Consider the following 19993-nt stretch of genomic DNA (forward strand, 5'->3'; position numbering starts at 1 on the left):
AACATGTTTCACAACACTATGTAGATAAATCTAATATCTTTGTTAAATAGGATAAAATATTGATTATTATGCGAATTGATTATTTTTAAATTGAATTATTCACGCTAATGTGCTAAATATACCATATTATGTTAAGAGAAATAATATAAAAATATATATGTAAAAATACAAGTGGAAAAAATTCGTTTTTTTTTTACAAAAATCAATGCAGTTTGTACATTAAATTAAAATAGATTATGTTAAATATGTATATAACATATATGTTGCGTAATTTTTTACAATGTTAAAAAACAATCAATGAATACATTTTAAGTTTCAAAAGTAATATGATAATATAAGACAGTATATAAATTTGAAACAGTAAAATAAGAAAATAAGTTATAACAATTGATACCTTGGACATGCAAAACATATTGACACTAATTGCAGCAAACTCAATAACTATCAACAGATTAAATCAAAACAAATATATCTTCTAATACTGCCTAGAGTTAAGCAGAAGTTAAAAAGTTACAAAAAAAAAACTTTACTATGATACAATTAACCAATACAAGTGTAAAATGCCCAAAAATTAGCTTAAGACACGCTAAACCTAGCCGTGAGTTTTTACTGTGAAACACTCATACAAAAACGTAATACAACCATACCCATTCTCCTAAAACAAAAATAGGATATGTTTTTATATGCGCGCTTCGCCAATGTAAACTCAAGGTAACCATAAATTGGAAATATGTCCAAATTGTGATAAAAATTATTGCCCAAAATTACAATTCATTATCAATCCATCATTTTTTAAAAAATAACAATGTAAAAAGGTGCCTTAACAATGATAAAACTTAAAAACTAACATCTGACACGGTCAAAATTCTTTGGGATGATGAACCATTCAACATTATTACAGGAATTTGGCTACGCATGATAAACAATTGTGCTACCATTTCTTGCTACGGATTACAATTATTGAAATATTCTACAATTTACTACTACATTTGAATATATGTTATGGTATGTAAATGGTATCGTATGAATGCAGGTAATCAGAGTACAACATGGATACACAGACGAAGTCCTTCAACAACGGTGTCAGGCCCGGTGGGTACTTCGCGCACAACTTTAACGTCCTTCCGCAACACACAAACGCTTCCCTCTACAAACAACTTTATTCTGAAGACGATGTTATCATAAAATATTCCTTTACAGTGGAACATATTGATCACTAACACGGAACACATAGCTTGATGTTTGTGTAAGGTGAGGGGGCGAAGTTTGTTTAACAATGCCACGGCGCGTACAAGTTGACGTATCGGCGCATAAGGCGCCGGTTAAGCTGATGCTATTCGTCGCATTTCCTACATGTGCCAGCCACGTCGAAGTCGAGGAGGAGAAGCTTGGTCTCCTCGGTGCCATTGCGGGATCCGACGGCGCAGATCAGTTTGGTGGCGGAGGCTCGGATGCGCCACACCACGCCACCGGACCCGCCGGAGCTGAGCTCCACGAGATTGCGTATGAATTCGCCAGTGCGCACATCCCACAACTTCACCGTACCGTCATCAGATGACGTGATCACAAAGCGGTTGCTAGATTGCAGGCAAGTCACCGCTGACTGGTGTTTGTTCGGCCCTGAATATTTCAAATATAGGTTTAAATGTTTCTTCTTTATAGTATAATAATTAATACAGAATTTAAATGCACAAGAATACAACAGTATGGACCTTTTACATATGTATTTATATTACATTATCATTTTGCCATCCAAACATAAAATAGAGTATATTACAAATTTGAAGATATTGATAAATATTGATAAAACGTTTTTAAAAGCATGTTGTTTAAAGGCAGCGATTGTATTGATCAATTAATCTACTATCTACTAATAAAGCAACTATCACTGTATTTGTTTAACTCACGTAAGATTACACTTATCATATTAAAGCAATTTAAAACTCAATCAGGTATGAAAGAGCGCCCACCAACTTTATACATTTTTATGTTTTTAATTGTTTGTTGTTTAACTTACCGGACAATGTATGCAGGCAATGACCCGAGGAGATATCCCAGACTTTGACAGTGGAGTCAGCGTTCCCGGAGACCAGAATGTTGGAGTGCAGCTCCATGCCGGAGGTGAGCGACTGGTGGCCAGTGAGGGTGTGCTTCAGCTGACCCGTCTCCACGTCCCACACGCGGATGGACGTGTCAAGAGACCCACTCACCACGTGAACACCGTCAAACTTGAAAACAGTTATTTGATGATTTTCAGTGAAATAGTGATTAAATTTATCGACAATATTAATAAATATAAGTTAATTCATTTTATGATTGTTTCAGAATTTTATCGATTTTATCCAAAAAAATATTAAACTGAATATTATGAAAATTCTTTTGTTTTTAAACTTAAATTAACAATGAACATTAAGTCATAAAAGAACAGTCAACTTACCTGAAGGCTGTACACACGGTTAGTGTGTCCTGCGAGAGTATGGAGGCAGTCACCGGTGTCCGGATTCCATACTTTGACAAAGTAATCATATGCACCGGAGACGACCACTTTGCCGTCGTACTGGACGCACCGGACAGCCGCAAGATGGCCGACAAGCACGCGCAGACAACGACCGTCCGGTATCGACCACACGCGCAATGTCGCGTCACGAGAACCCGACACAACTCTGTAATAAATACACGCGTAATTAGAACCAATTAATGCAAATATAAAAAAATGCAATATTGAAATTAAAAACCTGATTATAATTGATTTTATGTATTTGTAGATGCAATGTTAATAGCACGAGAGCCCACGACCAAAATTTTTGCCTTATCGTTTTACGATGATAACTGTATAAAATCGATAGATTTGGTGATTCTGATTCGAAGATGTCAAAAAATTTTACCGAACTGTTTCATAGTAATCTGTCTGATTTTCAGAATGTAGTTGATCGATAAATTTTAGTTACTAAAAACACAATTTTCAAACACCACAAGCGTCACACGTACCCAGGACACCATTTGAGAAAATTAAAAATGAGGCAAATAAAAAAACTATAGCAAACCGTCTGGAAATCTTATTTTCAAGTGAACATTGGTCAGTTGATGCGAATTAATCATTTTTCAGAAGAAAGTGTGAGCATCTTATGTGTTTTGAACGTGTTGAAAAATTTTACCGATATTTTCCATAGCATTCTGTCTGAAAACTGTTCTACATCATGAAAAGAATTGCCTGGATGCAGAAAAAAATTATATCAGACAAATTTAGTGTCGTACTTCGTTAATCAGACAACTTTTCGAGTCAGAAATTATAAAAAAATCCTATTGTGGCGTATTTACATCTGTTATACAAATGAATAAGCTGCAACTCGCAAATTCTTAGATGATGATCGATAAAGAGCTCACTCGAAACCATCGAACTAAAATTAAAGGACATTTTTAATAAATTGGACAAAAGGAAATTGGGATAACGTTTGAAAATTACTGTTTATTGAAAAGTGAGCGTCGTTGAAACCGTTGCTATAGTCAGAACAGCTGATGGACGCTTGCGCTGTAGCTAGCCAGGGATAGGGACGTAGCAAGCACTGCACGTTACCGGCCGACTCACAAACGTTCTCTTCGTTTTTGGAGTTTTTGGTGACATTTAAAATGTCTGAAAACGATTTTTACATAAGTCTGGCAGCCATACAAAAGATTAAAAAAAAAAATGAACCAAGCTGCTATGTATGAGACAGGTCGAGTAAATTTTTTGACATTTTTGAAAATGCGCTTAGGCCACATATGACGCGCAAAATGTCTTAAAACAATTTTTTTCGTAATAAAATGACGAAACCTATGTACATTTTTACTATCAGACATATTGTGATAAAACTGTTTGTCTATTTTTTTAACGTAGCAGAAATGCCCCCCCCATAAAACTACGACGTTTCTAGCCGGTACTGCCCACTTAGCCGGGTTCAGATTCATCTACTCTAACGGTATTATACAGTTTTGGCCGTAAAACGATGAGACATGGTTTTGGTCGTGAGCTCTCGTGCTATACGGATGGTATGAGCAAACATGAATTTTAGGACAAACATAACTAATAAAATAACAGCGCACAGCTAGTTCTCATTAAAATAATACTGCTTCAATTATAGTCATATTAAATTTGCATTAGCAGCCCCTTAGTGTAGATTTAATTTATTAAATCTACCTAAAATTGGTCATTCGACCCTGAGTGTGGCAATTAAAATTTAATTTATAAGAAAAACGTATTAAGTGACAACCGCAGTCCATATATATGCGCAATGATCAAGTCAAATGCAAAATTGTTGCCAGTATTTATGTAGAACAGAAGAAAATAGAACTTAGTAGAAAGGAAAGGGAGAAAAACAAATATTTTCTACCTCAATAAACGTCATATAACGAAAGATACAAACCTATTTTCTTTGTTGTCTATTCCAATTTAAAAATATATACACATTCAAAGTTAATGATTTCATTGTGATAAAATAGATAAAGTGTAATCAGATGAAATAGTAAATGTCTAAGTAAGATTGTATACACACAGTAACCTTAATAATAAACTTAAAATAAATGTATGATTTGAGTTTAATTTTGAACAGTGATCACTTGACATCATTTTTACATTCGTTTCCACTTACTAATATTATAAATGGGAATGTTTAGATGAATGGATGGATGTTTGTTAGAAGGTATCTCCGGAACGGTTAAACAGATTTTGATGAAATTTGGCACATATATAGAACAAAATCTGTAAGAACACATAGGCTACGTATTGATTTTTTTTTAATTCCGCGCAGACTGATTCGCGGTAAAATCTCCTTATTAATAATATTACTAAGGCTAATCGTTCTATATTAAAAATGCTGAGCAAAATCCATCGCATGAGCAAAATTAGCAAGTATATTTATAACAAACTTTCGCACAATATAGAAGTATTAGAGAACAAATTATAAATGTTTCAGATATTATTTAATGTTACATCTAGTTAAAATATTAATTTCATTGTCATACCATCCCATGAAATAGTGACAATATATAAAAATATGTAATTATTAATTATTTAATAATAATAATATATTTATAGTCATTTATTTATTACAGACGCCAGCTTATAGCCATCAAAAGATATACCATTAATTTACTAACAGTGAGAACTAAAGTTATCTTAAATTAATGTATTAATATTAAGAAATAAGTTTTAAACTGAAAATTAGTACATTTAAAGCATTGCATAGAGATAAAAAGTTGACATATATTCTCGCACACTAGCTGAACTAATTTACTGTACAACATTTATCTAACCGTCGATTTCCACTGCGGGAACATGTACAAAAACATAGTCATAATTTTGTTAGAAAAACCGAGGTAACCAATTCTAACCACCAGAGACTTACAATATTGTATATAAAAGCCAGCAACATACCTATTCTGATAAAGATGCATGCATCGTACAGTAGAAGTGTGACCCGCGAGAACTTTAAGACATTGTCCCGTGTTGGCGTTCCATACGCGTAAGGTGCGATCAGTTGACCCACTAATCACCAAGTCTCCAACCATCTGAGACGACCAAACACCACCGGTATGACCAACCAGAGTATGGAGACACTGAAAACCAGAATTAAAATTATATTACACTCATATATTAAGTTTTAAAATTGACGACACATTAACTAACTACTGTAACTAATAGGAAAAAATCCTATTCTTGAGAGACAATTAGAAATATTACAAATAATTTAAGTATGAAGAGATGTTAGCTTTAGTTTAATGTACTACATAGTCTATTCTAACAGCGGAATGATGGTAGGATTATAGTATTTGTATTAAACGTTATTATGAATAGCGAGCTGCTGAAGGCAATTTTTAGGCTTTTACCAAATAATGTTGTCTTTTTTAGTATTTAAAATGATGATGATTACGTCTAGTTTTAAATAACTATATAATAATAGTAAACAGTTGAAGAATTAAGGAATTGTTTCGCACTGGATTAGACAGAAAAAAAAATCCAAGTTAGCGGCCAACCTTCAAGACAAGTGGCACTGTCAGAAGAAGATGATAATAGGATATAGAAGTCATTCTAAAATAATATAACAAAATTTATCTCTCAAAAATAGATTAGATTAGACAAAAATTATTTATATATAAAAGAACTAGTTAATTATTTCAACCTGCTTCGTTACCTCTATTTTGGCATGAAATGAATTGATAACATTAATTATGTTGTCATAATAATATACCTAGTACAGATTTCAGTTTACTTGAGGGTGAAGCGGTTGAAAACATTAACTAGTTATTTATATCTCAATATTATTATAATATTTTATTCTGAACCATCACCAATTACAATTGAAAGTTAGTAATATTCATAAAAAATTGATCTTTTTAACAAATATCATTTACATTTCATGACCGACATTTTTCATTCAAACACAAAAGCTTTTATTAAATCGCCAAACGTCACAGTTTCTACAAATATAAAACTAAGTATTTTTAAATAAACCTTCACATTGATTACACATTTGTTTAAATAAAATAATATAAAATTAAATATATAAAATACAGAATATCATTGAGAAATAAACAAAAAAATAAGACAATTTCTTACAGAGTTGTTAGCTCTTCTTCGTAAAACAAGGGAATCTGTAATCCTTGGAATTATTACAGCCATACTCGAACTTCTGGTGTCATTTTCGTATAGTATTTGTAGATATACAAAATTCGAAACACTACTTTTTAATAGAATTTCCTTCGACTCAAACATTGTTTTCTTTAAACAAAAATAAAATGCCAGATAGAGCTGGATTAGTCCTTTTTAGAGTATATAAAAAGTAGTTTACGTTACAATTTTTTTTATAACTAAAGATGGCAAACGATAAACGGCCACCTGAGTTCGCCGAAATAGCGAGGCGACCGTTGCCCGTAGACATTCACAAATGCAGATGCGTTGCCTACCTTTAATCAACGGAGATGTTGACGCACAGAAACAGGTTATTTCCCCTTCCTATGCATCCCCTCTTCCGCCAAATTCACTTTCCTTTTCCATCCTTTCCTAATAGGAAACGGGTGGGAAGGGAAAGAGGACTAAAATTAGGCCTCCGGGACCACACTCATCAGACGAAACGCGGAATTGCTTCCACTTCACGCCTGTCTTCTGTGTGGTCGTGGTATTGCACCGGTCGGCCCGGAAAATTCATGCAGCCAACAAATGTTGTTGTTGCGGGATCTACCACTGTCAAGAGTGTTAATTGGCAGTTTGTGTGTTTTAAAGTCACTTATAGGCGCTACGCAAAACAACTAGTTTGGTAGAAAATCCCTGGCCGATTAAAACTTTGAATACAATTTAAATTATAAATGCAATGTCGCCCGCTATTCCGCCCGCGCGGATTATATGTAATTAGTAGCCTATGTGTTCTTCCAGAGTATATTTTACATATGTGCCGAATTTAATTAAGATCCGTTGAGCCATTCCGGAGTTACCTTGCAACAAACATCCACCCATATATCTAAAAATTCGCATTTATAATATTGGCAAGATATGACATAAATTGCACACATTCCTGTCGCCGGAAACAGTAATTTGACACTTTCTACGAAGGCACAGTAATACGATATGTAGGTACGCCACGTACAACATCGACATTTAGTTCACTTCAATTTGATTTTATATGCGAACGTGCATTTAATTTGCAATTTTGTTCATAGAATATTTAAAGTTTTTAATGAATTTAACAAGGTAATCAAATTATCTACGTATTATTTCAGACTATATCCATCCTTTCAGTGGAGATTTGAAATTTAGGAAAATCCTCTATTTAATCTATTCCTCGGCAAATGGCAGAGGTTGAATTTGTGATTATAACAAGAGTGACAACGCTTATATTTGTTGCAAGTGAAGGTCAGTGTTAACAGAATACTCTAATAGTGTTAAAAGTTATTGAGTACAAGTATGTAAGTGCGAGATACAAAAAAGTAAAATCATAGGTTGCCAGTACTTTGCTAAATAAATTTCCATATTTCAGAGTGTGTTCTTATTTTTTTTTGTCGATTAAAAACAGACCATTAGTCGATGAACACAGTAAATATAATCCAGACCAAAAAAAAGAAAAAAAATCATATTCTTCATATGTAAAATCCTCTTGCCACAATGTTCTTGAATAATTGATTTTAAATCAGTGCGACAGATAAAATATTTAGCATTCGAATGGCAATGGAATCAATAACAATTGGAATGATCTCGAAACGTTCAAATATATTAATGTTTTTTTCTTTCTTTTCAGCACAAAGCAATGTATGGAATTCAATGCAAATTTATTCGTTAGTTTGTTATTTTGTATGAGTCTATTGAAGCGGCGGTAAGCTTTTCAGTGATTACGCCAAGAACATATTTGTCTATAACTTGTTTTTTAACTTCTTTGGTACTCAGTTCGTTTTTCCTATTGTGCATTTGTCATACATTTTTCTTGTAACAATACATAATTTTTAAAAGAATAATATGTTATATACGTCTAATTGGTTGTAATTTGTAAACGCAGTAGAAAAAATATATAAAATTTTATTTTTTAGTTTTTATTACTTTAAATCATTACAAATTAATTTTTGTACACGATGTTGTATACTGTACTGTATTTAGAAATACTGGCTAGGCTAACGATTGTTACAGCTGCTATGAAATAGTAGGTATGTATGTAGTAAGATCCAGACCCGCCTAGCCTCCCCATGAGAAATACTTTTTGATGGGCTAAAATTTTTCGTAGGTCACTCAGGTATATAAGTTATCTTTAAATAGTAATAAATAGGCATCTACGCATATAATTTAAAGAAGATTCTACAACTTTCTCCAAATATTGTATTATTAACTTATTTATATTTGTTAATTATAGCAGTATATTTTGATGTGCAATATTTTTTTTATTATCATGTAACAGTAATCTTACGTTTTTCGAGTAATTAAAGTGTAAATTTTAATAAATTGTATATAATAATATAAAAAAAATTGAATTAGAGTATTTTTGATTTTTTGCATTTTCTGAGAAGATTTACTATGGTACAATATTTTTTTTTTCACCATCGAAAAGAAGAGATTTCATCGAACAGAAAGCATACCAACTTTTTGAAAAAAAGCTGATATTTTGACGGGTGAATTTTCGATTCCAAATTAGGCTGCTTTTTCGATATTAATTCAGTATAAGGTGAAAAAATTAATATTTCGAATCAAATAAATTACAGCGTATTCGGGATATAAAAAGATAAGTTTTCACCAAATTTCGTGAAAAAATAATAATTTTTGTAAAAGATAAAAATAAAAAACCACAAACTTGTTTTTTTGAATTGTTCACATAAATTTTGAGGTTAAATAAAAAGAGTGTAAACACAAAAGTTTTAGATCTTTTCATTACCTACAACTTTGCCATTTGACTTCTTTCCATAGGTCTTTTAGTTTTGCCGGAAATCAAGATAAACTGTTTACCTTTAAAGGCTCCCCCCCAACCCCTTCCCGACCTCAGATCGCATGTAAATTATTTTTCCTTTAGTGTTTATAATATCTCCCTTCTTTTCTAATGGGTTTCATCCTACTATGATTTTTTTTCACTTTTTATTATTTTAAATAGCTTCTACACTGGTCTAATATAACAAAAACAAAAGTAAACTGATTTTAGATTTATTCAAACGTCAAAATTTTCCGCGCGAAGTAAACTTTTTTTTGTTGTTCAAAACACTGGCAATAGCCGCGCGCAACAATAGCATAAACGATAACGAAACTAAAAAAAATTAAACAATACCAAAAAATATGTCAATAACAAAATAATCCTACAAGTGTCTCGATTTGACTTACCTCTTCCGTAATGTAATTATTTCATTTTTTATTTATAAAAAATACTCTGTTGCTTACGCGTATTTAAAAAAACAAAATTTTAATATAATAAACTTTAAAATCAAACGGTTTTGTAGATACAAAGTGAAAAAACGATGTCCATGACCGTTATATGATAAAATCAACAAAATAAAACACTTTCTAAGTAACTAAGTAATAGTTTTAGTACACTAATTTACATCCATTTTTAACAATACAGCGATAGTCAAATTCAATAGAAATGAAATATTATGAAAAACCTACAAAAACAATTTAACCTTTACAAGACTATCTATAGACTAATAAAAAAACAGACATGTTTGTATCAACAATTTAAATACTGGAAAATTCCAAAATAAATTCATAGATTCCAAGATAATAAAAGCTAGTGATAACTTCTCATTTCCCTTGAATCCGACTGTACAAGTAGCGAAACTAAAAGTTACTATTAAATATATGATAGATTGATTTTTAAGTTAAAAGGAAATCACAGAATTTTTTTTGCAATATTGACATCTTTTCATACCTTAGCTAAGTGTAAGGTACCTAAATAAGTATTGTGTGAATACCATGTCTACACGTTACATAACCTACAAACAAATAAAATAGTCTAATATGAAAATAAGAGTTTTAAATTAGAAAAAAATTAACATGATTTTAAAAATCCTACCTATTTAACAATAACGTAATTGAGCCATTACTTAGTCTTTCAAAAATTAAATAACATTTTTGTCGGAATCGCAACTAATTGGACTAAACCGGACCTACCGTCGGTTTCTGAGGGCAAAAATCTTAATCAGAGATAATAAAATGTTTTGAGTAGAAATTTTGGTCTCAGAAACCAACCATTAGTGAATTATCAAAAGAATTATGTTAAAATTAACTGAGAAAATACTTAAAATAATCAGTGTGTGAATTTATTGTAATAATTAAACATAGTGGTTATTTAAAAAAAAATGTTAGTAGTATTATGTTTAGATATTTAAAATAAATTGTTTTTTCTTACATAAATAACGTAAATCTCAGATCTATTGTAATAGTCATGTCAAACTTAACGCTGATTAAAATACTTCTTAAGAAAGTTTTAATTAAACCAAAAAACAAAATCACCATAACCATGAGTTCCCACTGAAGAAACATCACCGTAAAACACATATTGTACTTTGGTACTTAAACAATAGAAAATTACGGTTATATCAAAACTAATAAAAAGGCGATTAAAATTATAGAAACATTTCAATTGTCAGTCGTAATATTTTTTCCTCCATTACAGAGATGTTTCAAAAAGATAATCTTTGTTTAACTCTATGACAGTTACATACCTTTCCAGAATTAGCGGACCACAATTTCAAAGTTGTATCGTCACTGCCGCTAAGGATACGATTCCCTTGGAACTGCAGGCAAGTTATAACGTGGTCGTCGTGGCCACGCATTATTATTGGGTTCAGGACAGACTTGTTCATCCAGTTGTTCTCAATTATTGTCTGACTCATATACGTAGCTTTCCAAGGGCTCGCAAACCGAGGCATATTACGTGGTATCTTCTTGAGTTCGGTAATACCGGCACGACGGCATTTCTCTTTCCAAAGCAAGTTGTCGTCAGCAAGAAATCTGGAAAATTAGATAACTTTGAACTCATTAAGCTGTAATCTGAATGTAATAAAAAAAAATGTGATCCGTCATGGGACTCCTGGCAGATGTGAAACATCGTGTGTGTACAAGTAAGTAAAGTAAAAAAGTAAAGTTCTAAAACACGATATTGAAGTTTTTCTAGTAGCTTAATATATATGCAAAGCAACGATTTAAAAGGTTCGAGGTTACGATCAGTTCAATTATCGGGATTACATCCTGAACCTTTATGGTTCCTTCATCCTGTGGAAAGTCCCCGGAGACAGGACGGAAAGCGTCGTATTGTGGTGGATTCAGGCCGGGTTCGGTATATATGTATACCTTAGTATAGCGTGGCGACCCGTCGCCACGGCAAGCGTCGCCACGCCAACAATTCGGTTTACAAGTGATCCTATAGATGTTTCACATCAAAACCCATATGTCTAATCCACACAGGGTGCTTAGCAGTGGAAGTCCAATGTTAGAATATTGGCTAAGATTAAATTTAACTTGGATATTTCATGGTCTTATGTTAGTTTTCAAGTCAGATTATAGTATTAAATTCATATATGAGAGACGGTCGCATATATTTTGATTTATATTCGAGTCAATAGCGGAAAAAAACTGTATATTAAAAACATGATATTTGCAATGTATTTATTCAGTCTGCTATCCAGGGTTACGATTACGTAAGCTGAAAAATCTAAAAAAATAAAAATGCTGGTTGCTAAGCTGTTTAATATCAGATGATAATTTTTTTTCTACGTTGAGACATAAAAAGTTATAGTTAGACGAATAAAATCAAATTTCAGGTGAAAAAATGAGTATTTCTACCCGATTTATTAGTAGAAAAAGATTATATCAGAAGTTTAGGTATAAATCTAATATATAAAATTGTCATGTCACAGTTGTCGTCACCGTATTCCTCCGAAACGACTTGACCGATTCTCATGAAATTTTGTGAGCATATTCAGTAGGTCTGAGAATCGGCCAACATCTATTTTTTCATTTTTTTTTAATTGCGCGCGGACGGAGTCGCGGGCGACAGCTAGTAAGTTATAAATTAATTTTGTGACAGAAATTCAGTCAGTATTTTATTTGACAGAAGAATTGATTTCACGAATTGCATGTGAATAATGCTTAATACAATATTAAGATATTCATCGATCTCGTCATCGTCGCCGGCGCACACAAAGACCAACGTGATCCCGCCCTATGGAGTTGCGCGTTGCGAACCCAAATGCGCAGTACCAGACGCGACGCGACCGCGAATACAACCCGGTAATGTCGCGAAAACATCCTGATGAAGGACCCCTCGATGGGTCCGAAACTAGTCGATACCTACACCAGACTACACGTAAGTTTAATACATTTAAACTATTAACATTCATATCACATTAATTTCTCAAAAATTTCCATGTCTTCTTTATGAAGCCAACAAAAAAAAGTTTTGTACTGACCTCCAATAACGACAAGTCTGGGCAGCCATGAGAAGGTCCTTTGGCGACAAATAGCCCAGAACTGTAAGGGCAAGCTCTTTTGGCAGCAATGAGATGAAGTCGCGTTGGAATAATGGCTCGATTGCCTTCATCATGTAGCGTACGTCACTTGCAGCACAACGGGTAACCAAAGCATCAATCGCTAGAGTCTTCTCTTTGGTGGACCATGTTTGAAATCTGAAATGAATGTAAAGTTTCAATCAATATCAAAAAAGTAATCTGTTGAAATCATTGTATTCAATACATTTCTTGGAATTAGAAAAAGCTATTAATAAGTATTCAAGTGTAACCTCACCTATGAAGCCACTGTTTGAGCTCCGGTGATGCCTGCACCTTCTGAGCTATAATATTTGGATTTGTTGTGTTTGGTTTGCATTCTAAGGTAGCTACTGCTGATATGGCGCCGTCGGTGCAAAACCTTTTAACGGAGTGATGTGGAGTAGATTCATAACGACGTTTGCACTGTAAAAAATGTTAATATGAAGTTATCAAGCTTTAACCATTAACATGTAAAGTGGCACATTTTTACTAGGCCAAGTCATTGAATACATATTTTTTTGGACCAGGCTTTTGACATTATAGTACTGCAAGTACTTAGTGTGTACGATATAATGAATTAATATTTAGCCATTTCATATTAGATGTTTGCAAAATGCTATTAAACTTTATATCCAACGATTATAAGTACTTACCCAAGCTCTTTGCTCTAAATCAGGCTCGTCGTATTCATCGTCATCCTATATAGGAAATTTAATATAAAATTATATACACTCAATAACTTAACCAAGAGAGTAAGCGAATTTGGATTTGAGATAAGCCTAGGATATTTTTGTTTATGTTATTATGATAGATAACTTTTTAATCTATCATCATTAGTCATATTTGTGTATCATTATCTTATTCCACAATAACAAATTTTGAATGAATCATATGATTGGACCTTACTAAGCACAAGTGGGCTACTATGTTTTGCTAGTGTTGTGTGATCACTGCTCATTACATCGTTTTTTTTTATGTGTTTAATAATCAGTTAAACTTACCACGTGAGGAGAATTACAAGTGCACCGTAAGTTACCGCCTCCGATTTCGTCGTCAGAATCGTCCTCGTCCTCGGAGTACTTACGCAAGAAAGCCTGAAAGACAAAAAATTAGTCGTGAAAAAATAATTACACATAAAATATTTATAAACTCATTTTAAATGTAATATTCGGAATTTTAATAATTTAATTTTCTACCGATAAAAAGTCAATACGTTAATAAAATATTGAATGTTTAATTTTTCTCATTTCTTTTAAAATTATTTCCCAAATAAAACTAAAATAATAAAAAAAAACGTTAAGACGTCAATTAGGAATTTCCAAGTCCGCTTAAATCTATATAGATTAAGTACTACTAAATGTACTATGTGTTTCATGCATCGAATAATTACTTTACAAAAAACCAGTTGTTAAAAGCTCCGCGCTTCTCAGGGCCAGCCGTAGCTCAGCTGCCGTGTCACTAGACTGACTGATCGAATAGATCGTATAGATTTAAAGGATTCGTAAATGCAAAACGATCTATTATTCATGAATTTTTGATCGTGTCACGTTTTAATTTTTCTTTTGGAGAGCGTGGGGATGTGTGGTTTGAATTTTTCCGGTCCGGCTACATGCGGCTAGGAAAACACTAGAACTAATTTTATAATACCACTTACAGGCGGATGACTTTTTCGAATGAATTCACGATTAACTATTTGACAATCGAATATGCAAGTTAAAGGTACGGAAAAAAGAAATTTTAAAAAAAATATAGTACTCACCGATGTCACAGTGTGGTGCGAGTTGAGTCCACTGCTTCCAAGGCCTAAGAGTTTTTCGGCATTAGATGTCGATGGTACACTAAATCCACCACTATCAGAACTGGAACTTGTGGCTTGGCTTGTTTGTCCGGAGGAGCTGCTCGCACTTTCCATATCAGAACTATCTGCGATCTCATTATCACAGTCACCCTTATAAAGTTTTCCCCTGGGAATGTCTTTCTTTTCAGGTATTCCACTATTTAGTAATTTTTCCATAAAATCAACTTTTTTTGTTTCTTTGCCTGTAGAAAATCCTATTGTCTGTTCATGATTTAGGTATTTGAGTGGAATATCACAGTCTTCAATGTCATCGGACTTACTGCATCCCGGTAGATTTGATTCATTTGCTGTGAAAGTTGATAATGTAGAAATTGTCTCGGAACTTGAAGCCAAGCTGGAATTAATACTTGACAAATTTCCTGAAAAGTGTGATGATGCTGTAAGTTCTCCCTCCATCATCAAATTCGAACAATGCTTGATAATTCGATTCTCTTCTTCAAAGTCTTCACGTTCAATGTCATCTATGCGCTCTCTGAAGCAAGGATTTGTAGGTTGTTCCACATTATCAGCATTAGCACCATTATTTTCTTCCATTGCGTGTAGAAATTATTGCTTGTCATATAAATATATCACATACGATCACAAATGGAATGTAAATATTGCTGCTTCCATGACAAATCCTATTCTAGCATTGATGATGATAATTGGAAATTTTCAATATATTCACAAAGTTCCTGCAAAAAAATAATTAAATGACAGATTTTTTTCATGACGAAATTTTAATGAAATTTAATAATAACTTTAGTGAACATTTATTCATTTTAGTCACTTCTCTCTTACAATTAATATGATGGTAACTTATTTGAGAAATGATCACGATTGACGATTTGGTTTTTTTTAAACACAAGAAGCTAGATCTATAAAAGTATGAATGTAATGAAATTATATAATTTATAACATATACAGTTATATAACATATAATAGTAACACATATAACAGTTATATATATAACAGCTACTGTAAAGAACATTTTTTTCATAAGAGGTCACAACGTGATCATGTAGGTAATAAAGTTCTTATAATTGGAATTTTATTGGAAACTAGCTTTTCCCGCGACTCCGTCCGCGCGGAATAAAAAAAAATAGAAAACGGGGTAAAAATTATCCTATGTCCTTTTCCTGGTTCTAAGCTACCTGCCCACCAATTTTCAGTCAAATCGATTCAGCCGTTCTTGAGTTATAAATGGTGTAACTAACACAACTTTCTTTTATATATATAGAATATGTATTACTATTTATAAATGAAAAAAACTAAAAACTGTACTTGAAAATTCATCAATACTGTGAGTCATTATTAAATTACATATCATTACATAATTAATAAATTGCTCATCTTATATTGTAATTGTGTAACATAAGATACTTTAGTACATTTTGATTGTGAATGTAATTATATAATGCTTACTTCATGATATTGTACAGTCTGCTGCTTAAATATATATACATCTACAACACTCCAGAAATTTGTATCTATTCATACGCTTCTATTGATGGTTACATATTTACGTATTTATTTTTGAAACCGTAGGTGTATACATCTTTTTAAAGCTATGCAAATGTATATTTATGTAGGTGGCTGTACTATTGTTGGTAGCATAACATATGAATCATCAGTTAAAAGAGCAAGCAAAAATACTGCAAGCATTTAGAAAGTATAATCATATTTTGATAACCTTTTTTTGCTGATATAACAATGTTATTTGGTCTTTAATTCCCTGTTTATTTCCAATTTTAGTAAGTGACCTTGCATAAAATAGAAATAAAAACTTATATATACTAATATAAAAATTCCATATTTTACCAACTTTAACTGAATGAACCAAATTCTTTGTGTCCAAATTTAAAGGACATAGCATTATAATTACATAGTGAAATTTTGTAATAATTAGTGAAGAAAAACATGTATTTAAACTTATTAATTAGTATACAAATATAATATAATGTGTACGTTTAAAAATAACATAATATAAACAATGCAAATGATAGCATAGTTTTGTAATCTTGTTGGGTGGTATCAAAACGAAAGGTAGTTACTGAGATCATCTCTTCTTAGAAACAATGAAATGTGATACTAATGACAAAGATGCATGCTCAAGGCAGTTAAGAAAAGCAAGATGGCTGTTTTAAATGTATTTATTATTATTACTTAATAAAAAACTATGTACTCACTTTTAAGGAAATTGGGTGAATGGATAAAGGTGAAATTTGACAGTTAGATTTAATTTGGAGAAGAAGTGTATGAAATAGTTTATACTAAACAAAATTTTCTTATGAATTACAATTTAATATGAATTGTTGACCACTAGTATTAAAGATTTTACCAATACAATATCTATTTTATTCTCATAAATTAACAATTACAAATAATAAATAATGTCTATGATAAAATTTGCCTATTAGTGAATTGCTGTACAAAGCAGCGGTTCTCAATCTTTTTTGGCTATAGAATTATTTTGGCAAGAGGAGTATTTGACAGAATCCTACATGAAGTTTGATTTGTCTAGGCCCAGAATAATTAAACACCGATTATTAACTTTTCAGGTCATGTTCTAACTTTTTGTGGATAGGCCATTATAGTACTGCTTTAATACTTTATTAACGATGACCATTACCAGTATTTTCATGGACCCAAAAGAAATGCTACTTGGAAATGAAATATTGATATAGATGGTAAAGATGGTATAGATTATAGTAAACCAACTAAATTGAACAAACCTCTGTTGGCATTTGATTTTTAAATGGTTTAATGTGGATTAATATGTCATTAATATCAGCATAAAATGATAATGAAATCAACTAGAATGTAGAATGGAAGTATGATTATGGAAGATGATTGGTTAAAAAAGGGTATAAAAATTTATTAGAAATATTATCCTTTACTAGTAGTGAGGTATGAGATGTATTGTAGTTATTTATTGTATATTAATAAAAGAAAAATTAGTGCAATTCCATTTATAGTTTCCATATAGACATATCTTAATAATTGCAGTTATAAGCAAAAGGTGCAACATGCATACTCAAAAATCAATAATATACAAATAACCTAAAATAATATATTTAATCTAGCTATTATTGAGATAAAAGAAAGGAGTGGCAAATACAAGCAGTTTGTTGTTTTACAAACATAAAAATAAACTTACAATAGACACTGGATAGGCATGCAATCTAGCACTGACAAAATCAAGGTCATCTTAATTACATGAAGAAGACTTTATTGAAAAATGACACTCCTTGCATATACGAAACAGACATGTACACACAAATCATTCTCATGCCCCATCCCACTAAATACAGGAAGTTCACCCATGTGTATACTAACCATAAAAACTCAACTTCGACATAAAGGACTATAGGCGTGAGATTTTTTTTTATATGACACAGGATTCACATGCATCCGACACAAAAAATACGTGAAACAACTTCCCTGTCCAAATTTCATGACATGTGCACATAAAAATTTACCATTTACAATTATTGACCCAATGAACATGAAGTTAGATGCATGCGCAGAAATGTTCTCTCTTAGAAATATATCTGTCTAGGATATTGGAAGGATATGGTGTAAAAACATAAAAAGTGGAATGAAATTCATTACGAGCCCCACGTCGGCTTCTATTTCTAAAAGACTTACCTTAATTTCTCCAACACTTGAATGATATAAGTCACCTTAAAATAAATATTAAAGCATATTAAAACGTTATTATAGATGCATTGGAAGATTATTGCAATGTGCACTTCTTAATTTCACAGCAAACACAATGGTCAAAAAGCATAGTCAAAAGCAACCATAGTCAATAATTGAAGAGAAAACATTGCAAGTCAAAAAAATGTTTTTCACGGTTATTTGGGCCAATGAAACTTTTAGTAAAAAAATGCTTTAATGAAAAACCGAGTTTAAATTTACAACTATTTTAAAAATACAAATTTAGGAAAATTATAATGAAAGTTAAGTTAGTTAATAGTATGTATTTCACTTTTTGCGTGTGACGAAATATTCTTTAAATGCAATGGCAATGGTACTCGTCAACGTCAAGTCGACAAGAATGACGTTTTTATCGATCTTTGACATATCGATATCGTAAACTCAACTCGTGATATGATATGATGATATGATATGATGATATGTTGTCCTCCGTGACGTAATCCGTCAATGGCGAACCTTGCTATCCTGCTATCTCCGAGAGTGCGATCGGAGATGACTGGCAAATCCGAACTTAGTTTTGAATGTCCGGTCGCACGGCGCACAGTACAACCGGCCTGAGGAATCGTATGTGTAGGTATAGGAAGGCTTTGGTCGAGTATACATTTGTCGGAACACTTTGCAATGCCAGGCTTTCCGCACTCGGAATGAAACATACTATAATGCATTCATAATTGTCTCTTATACTAATGTTTTATAGAATTAAGATTAATTTTTTATTAATTTTTATACTAATAAAAATAATTTTTGTATTAATAAAAATTAATTTTTATATTAATAAAAAAACATTTTTATGATTAAAATAATCAAATTAATATTTTAAACAAGTGTCGCCACAATAAGGGTGAAATTAGTATGTATAATTTTGGTATGGTTAACTTTTAACGATTAAATTTTAACTTGCGTTAAATTTTCGAGAATTTAACGCTTTAACGATTAACGAAGTTAAATTTTTAATTAACGAATTAACGATTAACGAAGTTAACTTTTCGATTAACTGTGCCCACCTGTGGTTATTATCATACAAAATGCATTTAATTCATTCTATTTATATGAAAAAATATAATTCTATTCAAATTCAATTCTTTAAAGTACTATAAAATACTAGGCTAATATGAATTTCTTTGGCAAAAAATAATTAATTATTATTATTATAATTAATTAATTAATAACTTTTTTGAAAACCAAAGTTGTAACATTGTTAACAAAAATAGTTAATACTATTCTCTAAAATTAGTAAATTAGAAAATATTTTTTGAAATAATCTCATATCTCATATTATTGCCGCCGCGACGCCGTCCGCGCGGAATTAAAAAACTTAATAAGTAGCTTAAGTGTTCTTCCAGACCAAAGAGTACAATAACATATTATACAGAAAAAGAGAGCCCTCTCAACTAGTGTAAAATTTCGAAATGGATAAATATACCCATAATTTCCATCTTTTTTTCGAGT

At 31.8% G+C, this 19993-nt stretch overlaps 1 protein-coding gene across 2 annotated transcripts; it reads right to left on the bottom strand.

The window, feature by feature from the left end:
• Nucleotides 1–651: 651 nt before the first annotated feature.
• On the bottom strand, nucleotides 652–18591 carry LOC106715942 (F-box/WD repeat-containing protein 7). 2 transcript variants are annotated; one of them, XM_014509345.2, is made up of 11 exons: nucleotides 18473–18591; nucleotides 14744–15516; nucleotides 13986–14078; nucleotides 13638–13682; nucleotides 13241–13407; nucleotides 12907–13122; nucleotides 11161–11449; nucleotides 5411–5592; nucleotides 2438–2663; nucleotides 2018–2228; nucleotides 652–1620 (listed from the first exon to the last, which is right to left on the bottom strand). In XM_014509345.2, the coding sequence occupies exons 2-11, from the start codon at nucleotides 15374–15376 to the stop codon at nucleotides 1334–1336; spliced, it is 2349 nt and encodes a 782-aa protein (XP_014364831.2). In that variant the 5' UTR covers nucleotides 15377–15516; nucleotides 18473–18591; the 3' UTR covers nucleotides 652–1333. The 2 variants fall into 2 exon arrangements, with proteins under 2 accessions (XP_014364831.2, XP_014364832.2); XM_014509346.2 differs by lacking the exon at nucleotides 18473–18591 and adding an exon at nucleotides 18161–18265.
• Nucleotides 18592–19993: the final 1402 nt, after the last annotated feature.

This window comes from Papilio machaon, chromosome Z (assembly GCF_912999745.1).
Source record: "Papilio machaon chromosome Z, ilPapMach1.1, whole genome shotgun sequence".
NCBI lineage: Eukaryota > Metazoa > Arthropoda > Insecta > Lepidoptera > Papilionidae > Papilio > Papilio machaon.